This window comes from Mustelus asterias, chromosome 1 (assembly GCF_964213995.1).
Source record: "Mustelus asterias chromosome 1, sMusAst1.hap1.1, whole genome shotgun sequence".
NCBI lineage: Eukaryota > Metazoa > Chordata > Chondrichthyes > Carcharhiniformes > Triakidae > Mustelus > Mustelus asterias.
The window spans coordinates 11,676,955-11,699,097 of record NC_135801.1 but is presented as its reverse complement, the minus strand read 5'-3'; the positions used below and the strand labels follow the sequence as shown (position 1 = coordinate 11,699,097).

The 22,143-nt window shown below is 43.3% G+C and overlaps 1 protein-coding gene across 2 annotated transcripts in view; it reads right to left on the bottom strand.

Annotated features, from left to right (window-relative positions):
- gstcd (glutathione S-transferase, C-terminal domain containing) overlaps positions 1-22,143 on the bottom strand; it is a 178,533-nt gene that overhangs the window by 31,884 nt on the left and 124,506 nt on the right. For both annotated transcript variants that reach the window (XR_013497443.1, XM_078209242.1), the window contains exons 6-8: positions 7,480-7,595; positions 6,280-6,324; positions 2,850-2,978 (exon numbers count right to left, since the gene is read on the bottom strand). Coding sequence is in view for 1 of the 2 variants with exons in the window: in XM_078209242.1 (XP_078065368.1) it covers positions 2,850-2,978; positions 6,280-6,324; positions 7,480-7,595 (290 nt within the window). In the remaining variant the exon portion in view is untranslated. The remainder of the gene's footprint in view (positions 1-2,849; positions 2,979-6,279; positions 6,325-7,479; positions 7,596-22,143) is intronic.

Here is a 22,143-nt window from a genome sequence, read left to right as displayed (position 1 = left end):
CAACTGCACCTTCTTCTGTGGGGTCAGCATGGGCGTCCGAAGAACTGGCAATTCAGGACGTCGTCATTGGTGCTTGTGGGAACCTCTGCGGCCACGCAATCTCTGGGTAAGTCAGACGTTGCGAATGGTCCTTGGAGCAAACTGAGCCAAATTTCAGTACTTCCCTCAAAGTGAGCAGTGTTTTCTCAGAAGAGACCCTCTACAATGTAGATGTTTTTAATGCTCTTTTTTAGGGTGTTTTTGTACCGTTTATACTGATCACCTTGATGTTGTTCGCTCTGAGACAGTTCCCCGTAGAAGATCTGCTTAGGGATTCTGTAGTCATCCACGTGGGAGACATGGCCTGCCCATCCAAACTGAAGGTTCTGGAGGGTGGTCTCTATGCAGCTGAGTCCAGCGCAATGAAGGACTTTGTTCTTTGTGGGTTATTCTTGACTTTGTTGGAAGTGCTCCAGAGCTTTGATGTGGCGCCTATAGCAGACCCAGGATTTGGTGGCACAGTGGTTAGTACTGCTGCCTCACAGCGCCTGGGACCTGGGTTCGATTCCTGGCTTGGGTCACTGCCTGTGCGGAGTCTGCACGTTCTCCCCGTGGATTTCCTCTGGATGCTCTGGTTTCCTCCCACAGTTCAAAAGATGTTCTGGTTAGGTGTATTGGCCATGCTAAATTCTTCCTCAGTGTACCCGAACAGGCGCCGGAGTGTGGTGACTAGGGAGTTTTTACAGTAACTTCATTGCAGTGTTAATGTAAGCTGACTTGTGACACTAATAAATAAACTTTAGGATTCTGTGCAATAGAGCAGGATGGTTCTTTTTTATTCATTCGTGGGACAGGGGCGTCGCTACCTGGTCAGCTGCCCATTCCTAGTTGCCCTTGGAGGGCAGTTGAGAGTCAACCATATTGATGTGGCTCTGTAGTCACATCTAGGCCAGACCAGGTAAGGATGGCAAATTTCCTTCCCCAAAAGACATTAGTGAGGAGAAAGGCTTGTAGAGTTTGATTTCAGTCTTCAGCTAAATGCCATGCTGCTCCCAGACAGGATCATGGAGCCAGTCGTAGGCAGAGCTTATTCCCTTGATGTGTGTACTGTCCAGTGTTTAGAGCATCCAGAGGAAATCCACGGGGAGAACGTGCAGACTCCGCACAGGCAGTGACCCAAGCCAGGAATCGAACCCAGGTCCCAGGCGCTGTGAGGCAGCAGTACTAACCACTGTGCCACCAAATCCTGGGTCTGCTATAGGCGCCACATCAAAGCTCTGGAGCACTTCCAACAAAGTCAAGAATAACCCACAAAGAATATATTATCAAGGTTCCACATGAAATATAACCACTCAGGCAAACTATTTGGTGGTGATGTGGTGAGAAGTGGTTGGAAGGTCATCTTCCAGTGCTTGGGAAATCAAACCCCAGCGTGAGTTACTGGTTCCAGCAAAGGAGTGGCGATAACTGGATAAAGGGTACAGCAATCATCATAGAAACCCTACAGTGCAGAAGGAGGCCATTCGGCCCATCGAGTCTGCACCTACCACAATCCCACCCAGGCCCTATCCCCATGTGTACATGTGTAACAGCTAACATATTAATCAACACTGCTCTAAACCAATCACAGTAAGAAGTCTCACAACACCAGGTTAAAGTCCAACAGGCTTATTTGGTAGCAAATACCATAAGCTTTCGGAGCGCTGCCCCTTCGAAGGGGCAGCGCTCCGAAAGCTTATGGTATTTGCTACCAAATAAACCTGTTGGACTTTAACCTGGTGTTGTGAGACTTCTTACTGTGCTTACCCCAGTCCAACGCCGGCATCTCCATATCATGACTAAACCAATCATACAGATTAATGGTTAGACAAACTTCCACAGCTGTAACACCTAAGTCCATAAACAAGCATGTATGAAATGTCGTGCGCTATGGTCTACTATGGAAAAATGAGCAAAATCAAAGCAGTAAATGTAATTCTATGACGTGACAGATCATTGCTAGCTTCAACATGTATCATTTCACAGAAATACCCATCACAAGCTTTCCTGCAACAAAGGTTTCTAAGAATAAATGAAGGGTTAGATACAGGACCGAGACATCGGTTGCTCACGGTAATATCAAAATAAAGATATCAGTTCATTTGCCATTTAACTAAACTGAAGGATACATTTAGGCTGGCAGCTTGCCTTAATGATCTCACTTTATAAATTACAAAAATAATTGAGGATATATTTTTTAAATGGTGGTTGTAGCACAAGTATAGAAAAGCAAATATTGCTATTTTATCACTTATTCGTAATCAAACCAAGTGTCACCATCTGATGACTCTTGTTGGAAAGTGCACACCTGGACATCTGGTGAGGACAGGAACCAGTTCGGTGGTGATGTTCCAAATGGTTAATTGACCTGTGATATATTATCAAGGTTCCACATGAAATATAACCACTCAGGCAAACTATTTGGTGGTGATGTGGTGAGAAGTGGTTGGAAGGTCATCTTCCAGTGCTTGGGAAATCAAACCCCAGCGTGAGTTACTGGTTCCAGCAAAGGAGTGGCGATAACTGGATAAAGGGTACAGCAATCATCATAGAAACCCTACAGTGCAGAAGGAGGCCATTCGGCCCATCGAGTCTGCACCTACCACAATCCCACCCAGGCCCTATCCCCATAACCCCACATATTTACCCTGCTAATCCCTGACACTAGGGTCAATTTTCATGACCAATCAACCTAACCCGCACATCTTTGGACTGTGGGAGGAAACCGGAGCACCCGGAGGAGTGTAGGCATCAACAAGCAAGAGTGTGACCTTGTCCGCTGTTACATGGCACTGACTTCAATTTTAATAACACTCGAAATTTTAACTTACACCAATCTCAAATGGTCCTGTGAAGTAATCCAGATTAGCCTGGACAAACCAGATGTTCTTTAATCTAAGGTCGTCACACCTGTCCATGGCACGGACTAAGGACTCTTCTTTGTTCTCCACCAAAATCACCTGGAACACAGGACCACATCTACTCAGTAAGAAGCTCATCTCAGGTATAAGTCTTTCAGGCACCAAGAATAAGAAATTCATCCTCAGTTTTTTCCCCAATATTATTTAGGTGAATGTACAAGTTATGTGGATGATTGGGTTTAACAAGAGAAAAAGAGCAAATCCATAATTTGTCAAATGCCAACTTTTGGCCTGTTAAAAAAGGGTCAACACATATCAATAGCAGTGAGACAGTCTGTGCATAATCTGTGCGGGTAACGCGAGTGGTGGGGGGGAGATCGCATCTTGGACATTTTTAATGAGAATCATGGCGGTTAGTTAGCACCATGATTAGCACGTAGTCGGTAACCATGTAGTCGGTGCAGTCTCGATGGGCTGAATGGCCTCCTTCTGCACTGTAGGATTCTGTGATTCTAAGATTTATTTCCGGGAGGAGAAGTGGGAGATCTGGAGGCATACACCCGAAGAAATATTGATTTCTGATTTTTTTTTTGTGCCTTTTTTAGCATTTGTAGCGAGATAATTTATTCCAGAATTGTTTTATTTATTTATCAATAAAATAAATTATTTTATTTTATAAAATAAAACTTTATAAATTTTATAATGGTTAGTACTGCTGCCTCACAGTGCCAGGGACCCGAGTTCGATTCCCAGCTTGGGTCACTGTGCGTGTGGAGTTTGCACATTCTCCCCATGTCTGCGTGGGTTTCCTCCGGGTGCTCCGGTTTCCTCCCACAGTCTGAAAGACGTGCTGGTTGGGTGCAGTGACCCGAACAGGTGCCGGAGCGTGGCGACAAGGGGAATTTCACAGTAACTTCATTGCAGTGTTAATGTAAGCCTTACTTGTGACACTAATAAATAAACCTTTACTTTACGTGAAAGAGATTCAGGGTGAGTTAATGGCTGGGCTAATGTAGAAATTATACAGCTTTGAAAGAGAATGTTCAGATACATGCAAAGTTGGTGTCGTAGGCTGGAAACATTTTGAATAACAGTTGGAAAAGCTGGTGCTGGCACAAAAAGCAGACGTTAAGCATGCAATGCATTAACACTCTGCTGTGTTATATTCACTGAGTATTACCTTCTGATGGTGCAAAAAGCAAGGCTATTGTGATTTGGAACCACTGCTAAATAAATAAAACAATTCTTGAATAAATTATCTCGCTACAAACGCTAAAAAAAAAATCAGAAATCAATATTTCTTCGGGTGTATGCCTCCAGATCTCCCACACCTCCTCCTGGAAATAAATCTTAGAATCACAGAATCCTACAGTGCTGAAGGGGGCCATTCAGCCCATCGAGACTGCACCGACTACAATCCCACCCAGGCCCTATCCCCATAAATCCATGCATTTACCCTAGCTAGTCTCCCTGACACTAATTTAGCACGGCCAATCCACCTAACTCGCACATCTTTGGACTATGGGAGTAAACCGGAGCATCCAGAGGAAACCCACAGGGGGAGAACGTGCAAATTCCACACAGACAGTGACCCAAGCCGGGAATCGAACCCGGGTCCCTGGCGCTGTGAGGCAGCAATGCTAACCACTTCTTAATTGGCTACTTAAACTCTCTCCACAGATGCTGTCAGACCTGCTAAGATTTTCCAACATTTTCTGCTTTTGTTTCAGATTCCAACATCCGCAGTAATTTGCTTTTATAATAAATCTTAATTTCCAGGTTTGAAAATGTTAAATCATTACAACAATTGTAATTGTGTAATTTGACTGTTTTCCCCTGCCCCATGTGATTGATTAAATGTTGAGTTTAGCTGAGAGAGGAGAGGTTCGCGTCCTGCTGCACTCTCAATGTAAATGTTTCTTTTTATTGGGTTTCACATTTCACAAAAATCAAATTAAGTTGCAGAAAGTGGCCCCCAAACATTTAGAGCTGAATTTTTTGAATGGCCAGGGTTTGGCCCCCGACATCCAGAGAGTGGGTGGGGAATGTATGCCCGCCACCTCCGACAGGCCCAACAGAGACCTGGAACTGGGGTGGCACAGTGGTTAGCACTGCTGCTTCACAGCGCCAGGGACCCGGGTTCGATTCCCGGCTTGGGGTCACTGTCTGTGTGGAGTTTGAATGTTCTCCCGTGTCTGCGTGGGTTTTTTCCGGATGCTCCGGTTTCCTCCCACATTCTGAAAGATGCTGGTTAGGGTGCATTGACCCAAACAGGCGCTGGACTGTGGTGACTAGGGGAATTGCACAGTAACTTCATTGCAGTATTAATGTAAGCCTTACTTGTGACTAATGAAAAAACTTTACTTTATTTTAACTAAGTGTCAGGGCATGGGAGGCTAGGTAAGTGGTAAGGGGCCCGGGGAGGGGAGGGCAGGGGACTCCTGATAGGCTGGGGTGGGGACGCTGGGGAGGAAAGGAGATGTCTGGTCCTTGAGGGGAGGGCACTCCCAGTCAAAAGAGAACTTCTGATTCTATTTCCCTCCCTGATCTATTTGGCGCCGATCAGTCTAAAAATTGAGGCTAGGGGACGGGGAAAGCTCCTTAAACGGCCATTAAGTGGCTTTCTGTCCAAGGCCCTGGCTGCCCACCTGTAAAATCAGGTCCAAGTCGGGGCAGATAGGATACAGGAGCAAATCCTGTCCGTGCAATTTTACACTCCCCCCAAACCTCAAAACCCGCCAGGAGGCGAGCGTAGAATTCAAGGCTCAAAAAGAAAATCTTGAAATCCAACTAAATTAGAAAGAATTTAACCTATTCAGACTCGTTGATGTGGTGGCCTTGCTCAGGTCATAGACATTTATTCAGGGTAATTTATTTAGTTGCACATTCTTTTCCTTGATTTGGCAGCTTTTGGGAATTCTCTCAGTTTCTTGGAAGCCATTTGTCAGCATTTCTGTGTCTGTTAGATCGGCAAGCACAAAGGCAACAGTGAACTTTGATGTATTTCAAGACTAGGCTATGAGGTCAGCTGCAGAGGGAACGTTCAGCAAATCTCCTCCTGATGAATCTGGATATAACACCAGAGGAGAAAGGCGACTGTCAGTCAAAAGATGTTTATCCGAGTCTTCACTGAATCAAAGAGGACCAGCATACGAACTTGGCGCAAAGCCCAATGTATGAAACAACAGATCAGACAATCGGCAGCATTGAAAGAAATGTTGGCGCGGCTTCACAATGCAGTTTTAGCTGATTTCTGTAACTCATACTGTATGTGTTTGGGCTGATTATTGCCGCCTGCATTGTTGACATCTTATCATGGAGCCGTCATCTTGAGTTCCAGTTTTCATATTGGAGAAGGCATATTGGAGTGAGCAAGAGGTTCGGTTTTAAAATATCCTACCTGGCATAACGGCAAGGTGTGTGCAAGGACGATCCCGACGTGCCCCTGTGAACACAGGACAGACAACTGAGTCAGTCAGCGCCCCAACCTACTTCAAGATCAGGCCCGCATACTTTCGCGATAAACAAGATTCCTTTGTTTATCTATCTGTCAGTTGCAATTCTTGAGATCTTATGCTTTGCAAGGTACAGAATGCTGCTGAGCCTCTTGGTATTTCAAACTTCCATCCTCAGCGGGTACAACGTCTAAACAAATAGCTAGTTTGAACTGAATTTGTTTTGAGAATTCCTCTTCACAGAAGTGGGATCATTAACTACAAATTTTGGGTCAGAAATTTCTTCTTGTTAAAAAAGAAAGAGGATATCTTATTTTTCTCCACAATTATTGAGCTGCAAGTAAAATTACCTCATCAGAAATCACACAGCCATATAATCCCAAAGCTTCACTTGCTGTGAGCTTCATGGATGATAGAATAATCCATTATGTAGGAATATTGCAACAAGGGTAGGCAATTCAATCATAGAATCATAGAATCCCTACAGTGCAGAAGGAGGTCATTTGGCCCATCGAGCCTGCACTGACAACAATTCCACCCAGGCCCCATCCCTGTAACCCCACGTATTTACCATGCTCGTCCCCAAGACACTAATGGTCAATTTAGCATGGCCAATCAACCTAACTCGCACATCTTGGAACACTAAGGGGCAATTTAGCACGGCCAAACCATCTAACCTGGACAGAGGGGAAACCAGAGCACCCAGAGGTAACCCATGCAGACACGGGGAGAACGTGCAAACTCCACACAGACACCCAAGGCCGGAATTGAACCCGGGTCCCTGGCGCTGTGAGGCAGCAGTGCTAACCATTGTGCCACCGTGCTGCCACCATGTTGGTTGAGAGATAAATGTTTAGGCAGGTCTCTTTTGCTCTTCTTCGAAATGGTGCCAGTGGATCTTTGGTGTCCACCTGAGAGAACAGACCATGGATACGGTTTAGAGTCTCATTGAAAAGCTGGTACCCCTGACATCCAGCAGTACTGATTGACCCTAGAGTGTCGATCTAGATTTTGTGCTGAAGTTCTGGAAATGGATTTGCACCAATTCCATGACCTCCTGATAGCTGTGGGAACAGAAATCCTCCCACACTCTGCGCTCAAAGCAAGGCAAGGCTAGTAAAGATGTACCTTTAAAAATTACGTACCCCACCGCTGCAGAAATCAACAATAGTATCACCAGGTTTGGCCAGTTTTGTCACAATGGAGCTGATGTTGTCCAACTGTTGTTGCTTCCTTAGGGCACGCTCAGATGAGAGTTTTCCTGTAAGAACAATTCAATGTAGAACTTACAGCATTTTAGCCAAAGATCAGACAGACTTTCTTTTAACAGATGCTTTACATTTCTTGATCTCTCCAGTCACTGTTACACTGTACAGCAATTGAACAATAAGTTTATTTATTAGTGCCACAAGTAGGCTTACATTAACACTGCAATGAAGTCGCCTGTTCAGGAGGGATAATTTAGCATGGCCAATGCACCTAACCAGCATGTCTTTCGGACTGTGGGAGGAAACCAGAGCCCCCGGACTAAACCCACGCAGACACGGGGAGAACGTGCAAACTCCACACAAACAGTGATCCAAGCCGGGAATCGAACTTGGAGCTGTGAGATGTGAGATTAATGCGAATGATCCAATATTATTGTACAATTAATTTATTCTTAATTGGAGAATAAATAAGAATAACATTGCAGGACAATGATCCGATCCTGATCCGAACACTGTTCACTGTGTATCAAAAAAACTTGCAAATGGACCAAAGGCTGCCACTTTTGAACCAGAAAAATGCTGGGTTTACCTCAAATGACCCTGGAAAGGCAAGGTATTGCAAAAAATGAACAGGAGGTTAAGTAGGACGTTTCATGTTGCTACTATGCAGTGGCGATGCAAATGGTATTTGCCACTAATCGAATGCTGCCATCAGTCCAAAAAGATATTCTACCTACTACAATTCAGCAATATCCCATGCTGGTGCAATGCCAGGTTCGTAAGCTAGGCATTCCAATGATTGACTGATCAAATCAAACATTGTGTTCCTCCAGTTGTTTGCAATACTGTTAGATGTTATTCCACGATTGGACAGTATTTGCTGAATAATCCTGAGTACGCTAATAGCTACACTAAAAATCAATTTAAAATAATCAGTCGAGCTAGTAATGTAGCTCATTCACTCCTGCTGGAAGCAACATATAGTCGTATTCAGGAACTTATTTACTGCAAACAAAAGGAATATGTTCAAGCCGTTTGTGTTTTTTGAATTACCCAGAAGCATGGGGACCTAGAGTTCCCTGTTGCTTACTCCATGGCAACGCCTCAGCCAATCAGAGTCAACCTGCCAACCAATCAAGACTTCTTTCCACCTGGGGTATAAATTGTTGTGATGGTTTGAACTTTGACATTCCTGTCCTGATGAGTGAAAGATGAAAAGCTTTGGCAACATGTTTCTTTTCAGCAATATTCAAGTCCTGTACCGCCAAGTGACTGTTTGATAATGAAGACTGTTTGGTACTACAGGCAACCAGCATGGATGAAGATTTTTATTCAAGATTTTGTTCCCTGCTGTGTGGGGTTTTGGTTCTTGCTGAAACACAGGTAAGCAAATAAAGGAGTCAAAATGTTTAATCTGTAATATACCTCCTGATTTCTTGATATCAAACATTATAACACACAGCTTTCACCATTCCACAGATGACATTTTCCACAAACCAGTAGCAAGCTGACTATTGTTGTCATCTCCTCACATGTTTATAACTTCTCCTTATAATGTTATCCTTAACCAGCTATTCATGTGGTAATTTTTAAATGATCCTCCTTCCGGTTGGATTCTTTCCAACCCATAAACTACTACATGCGGGAATTCTTCTGCTGCTAAGTCTCAACTGAAACTCATTAATTTTGATCGAGAGTCCAATGGTTACAATCCTAATTCAGTCAGTTGCTTTAATTTTTATATTGCCTTGCAGGCAGGTTGGGTTGGTGGGGTGGGAGTGGTGTCCGGGGTATAAAATGCAACTTTGGAAAGAGTGCGAAACAGGCGATGATGGACAGGTTGACTGGTTCCAGTACCCCTTCCATTGAACCACTGCACGACTATATAGAGCCAAAGCACCATTTCACCTCCACAGGATGAGAAGGCAGGACATCTCGACAACTTTGATGGGGGTGTAAAACGAGCCAAGCCAGATGCTGTTCACAAGATAGATGTCTCGACTGATGCAGCGACCGCTGAAACAAACTACCTCCTTGATTAACAGCCAATCAATTAGACATTTAGCTGTGGAAATATATCAACATAGACTGTTGTTTACGCTTTGCATTTTATTGTTTTAACACGCTGATGTCACTATTTTACTATTAACCCTTCTACAACAGCTTGCCTTTATATAGTAACTTTAAGGTAGCAAAACATCCCAGGTATATAACAGAAGCATTAACTAAAATTTAGGCTACAGTGGGGTATTGGGACAGATGATGAAACATAGAAAATAAAAGCAGGAGTAGGCCATTCAGCCATTCTAACCTACTATTGTTGTCATCTCCTCACATGTTTATAACTTTCATTACGATCATGGCTGATCATCAAATTCAATATCCTGATCCCTTGATCCCTTTAGCACCAAGAGCGATATCTAATTTTTTCTTGAAATCACGCAACATTTCGGCCTCAACTAATTTCTGTAGTAGTGAATTCCACACATTCACCACTCTCTGGGCGAAGAAATTTCTCCTCACCTCAGTCCTAAAGGTTTACCCCTTTTCCTCAAACTATGACCCCTAGTTCTAGACATTCTCTAGAACATTCTTTCTGAATCTACCCTGTCTAATCCTGTTAGAATTTTATAAGTTTCTATGAGATTCCCCTCTCACTCTTCTAAACTCCAGTGAATACAATTCTAACCGACTTAAGTCTCTCCTCAGACCTGGCATCCCAGGAATCAGCCTGGTAAACCTTCGCTACACTCCCTCTATAGCAAGGACATCCTTTCTCAGATAAGAACACCAAACTCAAGGTGTGGCCTCACCAACACCCTGTACAATTGCAGTAAAACGTTCCTATTCCTATATTCAAATCTTATTGCAATGAAGGTAAGGATGAAGACAAAGAGGAAAGGTGCGTCAGAAAGGAGGAAGGAGATTAATTGACATAAATTATGGTTTTTGGTTATCTGCTTACTATTGAGCTTGATAAAATTGTCACACATCTACACATAGTTTCCAAGATATGACACCCTATACTGTCTATCAAGCTCAAAGCATACAGTGAACTGTGCCGTCCTGCCACAGAGTACAGTTGCACATATGTTCATGTACCCATTAAGTCGGTTAGGATTGTATTCATTGGAGTTTACACATACATTGGAGCTAAACAAATAGTTGGGCACAAGTGACCAATTGCCCCAGTAACACAAAGGGAAATCAATGGGTTCCAATCTGTAGGCTAAAACCATGAGGTGCAGACAGAAGGAGAACGAAGATGTCAGTGGCATGGCATTATACACAACATGACAACGCTCACCCACACTTTGCTACACCAACCCTGTATTTGCTACAGGGGGTACGAGACTGGATAATCAACCTTGACCAACCTGTGGCATACACTCTGCTCATACTGAACTACATCCCTTCCCTGTGTTCTTTCGTGGCACTGAAAAAGAAAAGACTTTCCAAGATCAAGCAGGCCTAAACATTTCACCAATCTTGAAACGGGAAAAGAAATGCAAACCTATCAGAGATTTGTCAATGGTGGACCGCAGAGGGCATCAATGTAACTGCAGCTTCACTCCTGATGGCTGAGAAACAAAACCTATCTAACTGTTAGGGTGAAAATAAAGAGCAAACTGTTTCCAGAAATTGATTCAATTTTGTCAAAAACGAAAGAAGTTAATCAGATCGTTTTTGAGTGAGTTCTCGCCCTTTATGATCAGTATAAACCCCCATATCTCTGCATCCATATCAAATCCAGTTTTAAAAAGTTGTGGACATTTTGATACTACAGAGAGTCAGTGCTGGATTTAGGCATAAGCTAAACAAGCTACAGCTTAGGGTCTCACAATCCGCAGGGGCCACACAAAGTTTCAGAAGGTTTACAATGAAGAGAACATTTAAGAGCGGATACCAGAAAAGGAAAAGAAAGCACCAGCTTGAAGAGCAACTCAAAAAATTACCAAAATCTATGAGCGAGATCAAGCCAGCCAAATGATAAATATGTAATCAGTAAATGCATTCATTTGAAAATAATTTGTATTTTCACTTTAAATACCTTGCTATTAAATAATTAAAAGGCATAATTATATTTTCAATTTTTTTGTGGCGACCCAAGGTCCTGTTTTGGTACGCACCTTTGTGAGACCTTTTGCTGTAACTTTTTAACAAGGGGCCTGCAAGCTTTATATAGCTTAGGGCCTCACCAAGTCTAAATCCGGCACTGCAGAGAGTATTCACTTACAATGCGGGGGATGGGGGGAGAGGGGGAGGGGGGGGGGGGGGGGGGGATTCTCTGGCCTCCCTGCAGCTTAATCTTCTACTGTACTTGAATTCACAGACCTTCAACTTTCCTGGTGGTGATTACAAGATTGTCTTAAGGTTAACGTGCAGGTTCAGTCAGCAGTTAGGAAGGCAAATGCAATGTTAGCATTCATGTCGACAGGGCTAGAATACAAGAGCAGGGATGTACTTCTGAGGCTGTATAAGGCTCTGGGTCAGACCCCATTTGGAGTATTGTGAGCAGTTTTGGGCCCCATATCTAAGGAAGAATGTGTGCTGGCCTTGGAAAGGTTCCAGAGGAGGTTCACAAGAATGATCCCTGGAATGAAGGGCTTGTTGTATGAGGAACGGTTGAGGACTCTGGGTATGTACTGGATGGAGTTTAGAAGGATGAGGGGTGAATCTTATTGAAACTTACTGGATACTGCAAGGCATGGATAGAGTGGACGTGGAGAGAATGTTTCCACGAGTAGGAAAAACTAGAACCAGAGGTCACAACCTCAGGCTAAAGGGACGATCCTCTAAAACAGAGATGAGGAGGAATTTATTCAGCTAGAGAGTGGTGAATCTGTGAAACTCTTTGCCACAGAAGGCTGTGGAGGCCGGGTCATTGAGTGTTTTTAAGACAGAGATAGCTAGGTTCTTGATTAATAAGGGGGTCAGGGGTTATGGGGAAAAGGCAGGAGAATGGGGATGAGAAAAATATCAGCCATGATTGAATGATGGAGCAGACGTGATGGGCCGAGTGGCCTAATTCTGCTCCTATGTCTTATGGTCCACAAGTGGAGGTGCCACTCGCAAGGCCATTTTCCAAAGGGTTCCAGTGGTACGGTGCGGAGAACCATTTGATATTTACAATTTATCAAATATAAGCAACAGTGAGCACGACCATGGTTAGACAAGGCAGAGTGGCAGTAATGAACTGATCCACTGGGGGAACTAAGCCCATTGGGTTCATTAGGGCATAAAAGAAGGGGGAGAGCTTTAGTCTAAGCATTTCTCTATATTTATTGCCATACAATAATAAGAGTGGTCCTATATGGTCGACACTGAGGCACAAGTGAACAACTATAAAAACATAGCCTTTTGGCAAGAAATAAAGCACAGGACACTGAAGAAAAATGACCTGGGTGGCTTGAGTGATCCCTGCTAGCTAGTCACAACTGAGTTACATTGAATAGTATACAATTCGAAAGGAATGCTTAACAGTTACAGCATCAGCTACAACTGTAAAAGAAGATGAGACCACATGGAGTACCTTGTGCAGCACTGATCGCCGTATTATAAAAAAAGATACGGAGGCCTGGGGAGAGGACACAAAAGGGAGGGTGGCACAGTGGCAAGCACTGCTGGCTCACAGTGCCAGGGACCTGGCCTCGATTCCCGGCATGGGTCACTGTCTGTGTGGAGTTTGCATGTTCTCCCTTGTGTCTGCGTGGGTTTCCTCCGGGTGCTCCTGTTTCCTCCCACAGTCCGAAAAACGTGCTGGTTAGGTGGCATTGGCCGTGCTAAATTCTCTCTCAGTGTACCCGAACAGGCACCGGAGCATGGCGACTAGGGGATTTTCACAGTAGCTTCATTACAGTATTAATGTAAGCCTGCTTGTGACTAATAAATAAACTTTATAAACTTACAAAAATGATTTACAAGGTAATTGCTGATCAAAAGGATGAAAAGGTTGGATTTTTTTTCTCTTTAGGGCAACCTAATAAAGGTTTTTAAAACGTACAAAAGATTTTAATAGAATACACACAGAAAAATTGGGCCTCATTTTAGCTCACTCAAAGCCCATACACTTAGAGAATCAAAATCGGGCCGATAATATTTATTTTTCACTTGTGGGGGAGGTCAAAACCACAGGCAATCAATGCAAGAAGGTCAGCAAGAAATCAGCAAGGGAATTCAGAAGGGATTTCTTTACATTGGGCGGGATTTTATGATCTCTTTCGGGCAAGATCGTAAAATCCCACCCAAGGCCAACGGAGATTTCCATACTGCGAGCCTCGCCCGCCCCGGAATCAGTAAAATTCCGGCCTATAGAGTTGTGAGAATGGATGTGGCTACCAGGGGGAAACGTTGAGGCAAAAGTATAGATGCACTTAGATAGGAATGAAGGGAAGAAAGTAGACCGGGTAATGCTGATAGGTGAAGGAGGAGGAGGCTCGAGTGGCCAGAATGGCCTGCCTCTGTGCTGTGTATTCTATGTGATTCTATTCACGATAACTGGGGATTTAGAAGACAAACATTTCCTGCAACAAAATCCACCAACGCTGGCCAGGGGGAGAAAAACAAATCATGGGCTGTTTTTTTACAGCTACAAGTTTCAGAAAGCAAACGATTGCATTAGTTTTAGGAGCCACAGCAAACATGCATTATTGAACAGGAATGTTTCATTCAAGTGGTTTGGGCCAGATATACCACACAGTTTGCACAATTTGACGTGGTTTTTGTCAATGCAGAGTCTGTAATATTGCTGTGACTTGCACAGATCAATTCAGATCATGTCAGAAATAGCGTGGAAACTCAAGGAACAGTTTTAGAATTTGTAAAAGTGCAACTGGTGCCAAGTTTAAAAGGCTTTCATTTCTTCCGTCGGGAAAAGTCTGAGGTCATGTACCAACCATCTCAAGAACAGCTTCTTCCCTGCTGCCATCGGGCTTTTGAATGGACCTACCCCGCACTAAGTTGATCTTTCTCTACACCCTAGCTATGACTGTCACACTTCATTCTGCACTCTCTCATTTCCTCCTCTATGAACGGTATGCTTTGTCTGTATAGCGTGCAATAAACAGTACTTTTCACCATATACTAATACATGTGACAATAATAAATCAAATCAAATAATGTTCAGAGCAGGGAGGCCAGCAGATCCTCATTGACCTCCCACTCTTGCAACATCCCTAAATGTGCACTCATCCAATACTCTGCTGTCCATATCCCAATTAGCACCAAGTCTATTCACCGGGCAGCCCTGTTCTCATTACTTCATCCTGACTCCGAGATCAGGAATGTCTCAATGTTAAAATTCTCATCCTTGTTTTCAAATCTCTTCATGGTGTCCCCTCCCTATCTCTGTAGACATTTCCAGCCCTACAACCTTAAAAGCTCTCACTCCTTTAATTCTGGTCTCTTGCATCTCCTTAACTTACATCATTTTGACTATTGGTCGCCATGCCTTCAGCTACCTGGGCCCGCTGCTCTGAGTTCCCTCCATAAGCCTCTGTACTTCTCTCTCCCTTTCAAATGCTCCTTAAAATCTCTCTCTTTGACCAAACACATGATCACCTGCCCTAAAAGCTCCTCATGTGAAATATTGCCTAAGAAAGCTCCTGTGAAGAACCGTGGCACATACAGCACACGTGTGGGGCAGTACAACACTTTGCACATTCACACTGTTTTCAAACTGGTACCCATTGTACTTAACTGCAGCACTTGATTAGTGAAGGAACATAAGTAATGTGTATTATATCAGTGTTTTGTAAAGGTGGTTCACTGTGTACCCAGGAGAAATGTTTTGACAGGTAGCAGGTGTAGAGAAGTTCCTTTTCACCTTTAGCCCTTTCTCTGCCTGAATAAACAGGCACTGCATACATTCAACACAACAAATGCTACTAAAGCATTTCAAATCTCAGAAATGCTTATCAGCCAAGTTTAAATGGAGACATTGAATAGAACATCGCTCCACTTTGCAGTGCGAAAGGCCAGGCATGATGTGGGTCACTGGCAAAACTTCAGCTCCCCATCAAGAGCCTAACTTCACGACAGCTCCCCTGGGGTTGGATAGCATGACAATGTCAATCCATTCTCCAAACTTCTAATCTTATAGCCTTTCACAGTCTGATGCAAGAAGCACGGAAGTAAGACTCTGGCAATCTCTTGCAATGAGCTTGTGTCCGTAATAGGGCAAATGGACACCCTAAGCAGCATATTCTCTCTTCCACCTTCTTCCGTCGGGAAAAAGATACAAAAGTCTGAGGTCACGCACCAACCGATTCAAGAACAGCTTCTTCCCTGCTGCTGTCAGACTTTTGAATGGACCTACCTTGCATTAAGTTGATCTTGCTCTACACCCTAGCTATGACTGTAACACTACATTCTGCACTCTCTCCTTTCCTTCCCTATGAACGGCATGCTTTGTCTGTATAGCGTGGAAGAAACAATATTTTTCACTGTATACAATTACATGTGACAATAATAAATCAAATCAAATCAAAAATCAAATATTCTCTTGCGACTCTCAACCAGTTCGGTATACTTACAATACGACTGTGGCATTAGCGTGAAGTGGTTTTGCCATCCACCAATTATAGTACAGGCACAGACTAAATCTGGAATCAGAGCCTCAATTGGCATTGGACTCACCAAATTTACAATCTCCAGGTTTAGTATCAGTGTGGAGCCAAAATAAATTTGCGTCAATTCTAAATGGGCAGAACAAATCAAATCAAAATCAAATCTCTGTAACCCTGCATATTTACCCCGCTAATCCCTCTAACCTTTGTATCCCGGGACACCAAGGGGCAATTTAGCATGGCCAATGCACCTGACCTGCACATCTTTGGACCGTGGGAAAAAAACCAGAGCGCCCGGAGGAAACCCACGCAGACATGGGGGAGAACGTGCAAACTCTGCACAGACAGTGACCCGGGTCCCTGGCACTGTGAGGCAGCAGTGCTAACCGTTGTGCCACCGTGCACATTACTGCATTGTTTGAAAGAAAGCAGGACCTCCTGCATTCAAGAAACAACTTCACCCAACTCAGCAATTCTTTAACTTATCCTGAGGAGTGATTCCCTATTCCAAACAATTCTTGCATATGAATACATAACTGGCGCTCAAAATGTTATCAGTTCATCTCCAGTCACACAGAACGGGCTGTGCAATCAAACCTGTCAGGCAGATGTTGGGGGATTTGAAAAGGTGTAGAAAGATAAAAATACAGTGCAGTAGATAGTAAGATTTATTCCCAATTCCAGCAGGATATTAAAAAAAACATGGTATTATATTCATCACCATGTAACAACATCCGTTGGTTAACTGCCATTGTACCCAATAAGGAAACAGTTGCTGCTTGTCAGAGTCTTATATTTCTGGCTTGCCACAGTTCACACTGAACCTGGTCTACAGAGACTTTCATATATGAATTACACAAGGATTGGAACTTTTACACCCAGATTACACAGGGGTTTGGGTTTTAACGCGCAGGTAACAGAGGGACTGGACTCCTACACACTAGAGTTGCCAACCTTCCTTCTTGACCTGGTGTCTGCAGGAACTGCAGATTAATCTCCAGGGCACTTCTGCCAGTAATCCAGGTGAAAAAGAGGACCAGCATCAGAAATAAAGTGTGTTCTCCTTTCATTTCCTTTGCACACTTTCACTTGGAATCATCCAAATCGGGTAGCAGTCTGCAATCCCAGTTGGCATGGGAATGTGGCGTGCCTTGAGGGTGGATATGTCAGATAACAGTGGCAGATGGGATGGTTTTAGGCAGGAGTGCAAGACACATTAGTGAAAGTCCTTTTATTTGTACTAGACAGATTTTGGGCTGATGGTGATGTAGCTTGATTGCTGCTTTTACACCTTCATTATTTCAACTGACTCCAACGATAGTGAGGGGAAAGTGAAAGTTTTGTTCATGACTAGGAGACAAGCTTGTAGGAATGCATCCAGAGTTGGCAACCTCGCAAGAGCATTTACACACGGGTCACATGAGAAATGGAACCTCTATGCACAAGGGCTGAGGTTTTACAGGCAAGTCACACTGACTGACGGATAAAGAAACAGGAAAAGAGAAAGAGAATGGCTAGTCTAACTGTAATAACTCCACGGAGGCGAAAGTCCCATCACCAAGTTACTTTATTTACACCATACATCTGTACACAGCCAGCTCTCCAGTTGCTCCCTGCTGAATGCAGGCTGGGAGTCTGACACACCTGCTTTAAATAGGGAGCATGAGGCCCCCTGATTTAACCATCAATTAGGATTCATCAGGTATTTCTTTTCATAGTAGGGCTCATCAGGTAGTTCATACTCTAGCAAGCCAACCTCATCAGTCTGGCTGAAGTCATCACAGTAACATTTAAGGAAAAGAAAATGATCGGAACTGTACTGATGAAGGATGAGCACTTTGAACTTTGAGCTAGCTTTTATCCTTTCAGATACACTCAGATGGGCTGTATGTTTGCCACATGTTACATTCAGTTTCAGCTTTGGTTGTCTCTCTTTTAGTTTAATCTGGGTTCTTAGCCTGATTAGATTTGACAGAAATAATAAGTGCGTTTAACGTGCATTTTCTAGCTCCATTGGAATTACTATCTCCATGCATTGCTCTTCTATTTCAGCATGACTTCCAAGTCCTTCTAGTAATCACTACTACTGAAATGGGTGCAGACTCGTATGGAGAGGTCCCCGGAGGCAAATTCAAAAGGAACACTGAATTGCCCAGTGACACTGTACACTTGTCAGGAGGATCTAGGATCTTTGCCAAGCGGAATCCGTGTGGATCGCACCTGGATGCTTGTCGGTGTTTCTTGCAAGTGCTAACGCAGCAAAAAATAACAACATCCAACCGTGGCCGTTGAGAAAACAGTCGCAAAAAAAAAGTGGCTGTAACCTTATAACCTCGATGCTAAATCATGCAATGCACCTTGTCCAATCAATGTCAAGCTTCGCTGCACCTTCTCTTCTTGCCAAGACAAGAGAAAGTCTGTACATTCGAAGCATGTCATATCTCTCCCAATGATATGTGAAAAGAGCAATGATGGATCAGAGCATTTGAAATAAGATACGCCACTGAGTAATTCATTGGTTCTGCATTTACCTCAGCTCGCAGTGATATAAAACATGCTGACAGGATGATGTCACTTTAAAATCATATCAAAACAAGAAGTCTGCTGTAAGCAGCCCTACTGGAGACCATCCGATTACACACTTCCCAACGTTCAATAAAATCTTTAAGATGCCAACAACTACCAGACTTCAAATCACATATTGAGGGAATTATTTTAATACCATTTGTCTTTGGATTGTTAAATTGAAATGTACCATCATGGCCCATCTGGCTAGTGTCTAGAAAATATTACGTCCCACAGGCCGTCCCCAGCCATTCAGCATTTTCTTCTCCAAATACCTTCTCAACTCTCTCTAGAATTTGCCGGTAAATTTGATTCTTGGCAGCCCATTTCATAATGTGTAAGGTACTTAAACCTACGCTGCCCACATAAGTCTAAGATGCACCAGATAGTTCAATGGATAAATGTGTTGGGATACCTGATAATGAACGGGTTTGATTAGGGATATCGACGGGAGAAACTGTTTCCATCCAGGGCAGGGGGGCATAAATATAAGATAGCCACTTACATGCCAAACCACCAAATTAAGGAGGAATTCTTTTCTAAAAATGTGGAACTTGCTGTTGCATCGAGTGGTTGAAGCAGATGTCTTAGACATATTTGAGGGGAGGCTTGAAGCTTACAAGAGGGAGAGGGAAAATAAGGTTATGGGACAGAGGTAATTAGGCTGTGGGGTATAAACATTAGAATAGACTGGTTGGGCCAAATGGCCTGTTTCTGTGCTGTAATTCTATGGAAGATGCAGCTTTATTAACCCCAGCAAGCTAGTCTGGTTGGAAACGACTGAATTTCTTGCTAGTCTATTGCTGCAAGTCAGTGAGTTAAGCAGCTTTTTGGGGCCTACGGTCACTTATAGGTAAGGATGGCAGCTTTCATTTCCCAAAGGACATTAGTGAATCAGTTAGGTTTTTGTGGCAATCCATCAGCTTCAAGGTCACATTTACTCGCACAAGACTATCCTTAAACTAATCATTCAAATCCTCAAGCCTCCCCCCATGCTGTGATTTGAAGCCCTGGCTGTTTCTCCCATCTATGTACCCTATCAAACCCATTCATAATAAGGTACCCACGCAAATTTATCTGTTGAGCTGTCTGTGTAACTTAGACTTATGTGGGCAGCGTAGGTTTAAGTACCTTACACATTATGAAATGGGCTGCCAAGAATCAAATTTACCAGCAAATTCCAGAGAGAGTTGGGAAGGTATTTGGAGAAAAAATATGCTGAATGGTTGGGGAGGGCCTATGGGACATAATATTTTCTAGACACTAGCCAGATGGGCCATGACGGTACATTTCTATTTAACAATCCAAAGACAAATGGTATTAAAATAATTCCCTCAATATGTGATTTGAACTCTGGTTTTCTAGATTGTTATTCCAATCCCACACCCAGAGCTTTTACAGAAAAGGAAAGTCAGAAGATTCAAGCATTGCTCAGCACTGACAGGTAACCTGACAGAAGAATTGATCCAAAGCACTTCACAGCCCATGAAGTACTTTTAAAGTGCAGTCATTGTTGCAATTTAAGAAGTGTTGACAGCCTATTTACACAGAGCAGAGCCTCACAAACAGAACTGAATAAATTATATTGATTGAACGATAAGCATTACTGATCTTGTGGGTCCAAGATGTTAGTCCAAAGGTGTGCGGGTTAGGTTGATTGGCCATGATAAATAGACCCTAATGTCAGGCGGATTAGCAGGGTAAATGTGTGGGGTTGCGGGAGTAGGGCCTGTGTGGGATTTGGTTGGTGCAGACTTGATGGACCAAATGGCCTCCTTCTGTACTGTAGGGATTCTATGATTTCTATGGGTACAGGTGGTGGCACCCCTGCCTCTGAGCCTGAATGCTCTGGGTCAAGTCCCACTCCAGGACTTGTTGGCAAAGGAAGAACCCAGCAAGCCAGCATGTATCGGTGCCGACCTCCAGTCCAGATAAATGGGGAAGGTTAGCGGCAGGAAGGGCATCCGGCTATACAATGACCCGCTAAATCCCCAAAAATAATGGTTGATATGAAACGAGGTGGAAAAGGGCGATCAACTAGTACCGTGGCGATCCCATGTTAAATGGGAAAAGTCGAGAGAGAACAAGATTGAGGGATAAATCTTGGCCAGGATATTGGGGAGAATATTAATGCTCATATCCTCATTGGGGGTCCATTTAGCTCAGTTGGCTGGACGGCTGGTTAGTGATGCAGAGCAATGCTAACAGCGTGGGTTCAATTCCTGTACCGGCTGATGTTATACATGAAGGCCCCGCCTTCGCCTGAGATGTGGTGATCCTCAGGTTAAATCATCATAGTCAGTTCTCCTCCTCAAAGGGGAGAGCAGCCTATGGTCATCTGGGAGTATGGTGACCTTATCTAATTTCTGCATGGGGACTGCTAATTCTTTTTGCTCTTCCGTAGCTCCTAGCTTCTTACCATTTAAAACATTCTCTGATCTATCTTTTTTGGATCTAAAGATGATTTCACATTTCCCAACTCTTTCTGCTACAGCTTTTTCAACTCTCAATATCAATATATTGCAACCTTCTGCTCCAATCTATGCCACACTGGATATATCTAAGCAAACTTGGACATAAGACTCTCCTTTCCTTCATCTGAATTATTAATGAATAATATGAAATCCAAAGTCCCTAAACAAGTTGCACTTCTTAATAAAGAGTATCAATGTCATATTGTCAACTGGGACTATGGCGACCTTACATATTATGAGATCTTTTGCATCCACTTGAGGGCAGCTGGGGCCTCACTTTAATATCTTATGTGAAATGTAGCATCTCCAACAGTGCAGCACTCTTTCAGTTCTCCACTGGAGGTCTCAGCCTATATTTGTGCCCAAGTATCTGTAGAGGGATTGAAGCTAAACTTCTGACAAAGAAAGGAATGTGCTACTGAGTGAGCCAACGCTGAGAAACTATTCACGCTGATAATGCTTGGCAGATAATGTTCATTCTGCAAGATGTGACAACTGAGGTATCACTGCTGTGAACAAATTGTATTTAATCTCCAAGAAAATATAAAACCAGCACAAAGCTCTTCAAAAGAGAAATGATAATCAGTGCCAATCGGAGACTACATTTCAAAAGTCAAAATACCTGTTGATAAAATTAGTTAACAAATATTTGGTAAGGTTTGTTGTTTTTTTATTGAGTGATTTTATCACAGAACTCGATAACTAAAAAAATTCCAGTGGAAAATATCTAATTATAACGAGCCGTCATCTAACAATTTCTATCATGTGTCACGTTTGGCTATAAGTTTACAATCAACCATCACGGCAACTTAATATTGTTAGCCCTCCCTCCATGAAAGTCTGCTAAAGGTTATTCCATCTTGTGTTTTCTTTTCCTTGGGCTGTGCATTCGTCACATCAAGATATTGCTGCCCCACATCTTAAACTCACAAGTCTTGGAATAAGGAAAAATGTTTTCACCCAGAGGGTGGTTGGAGTCCAGACTAAACTTCCTG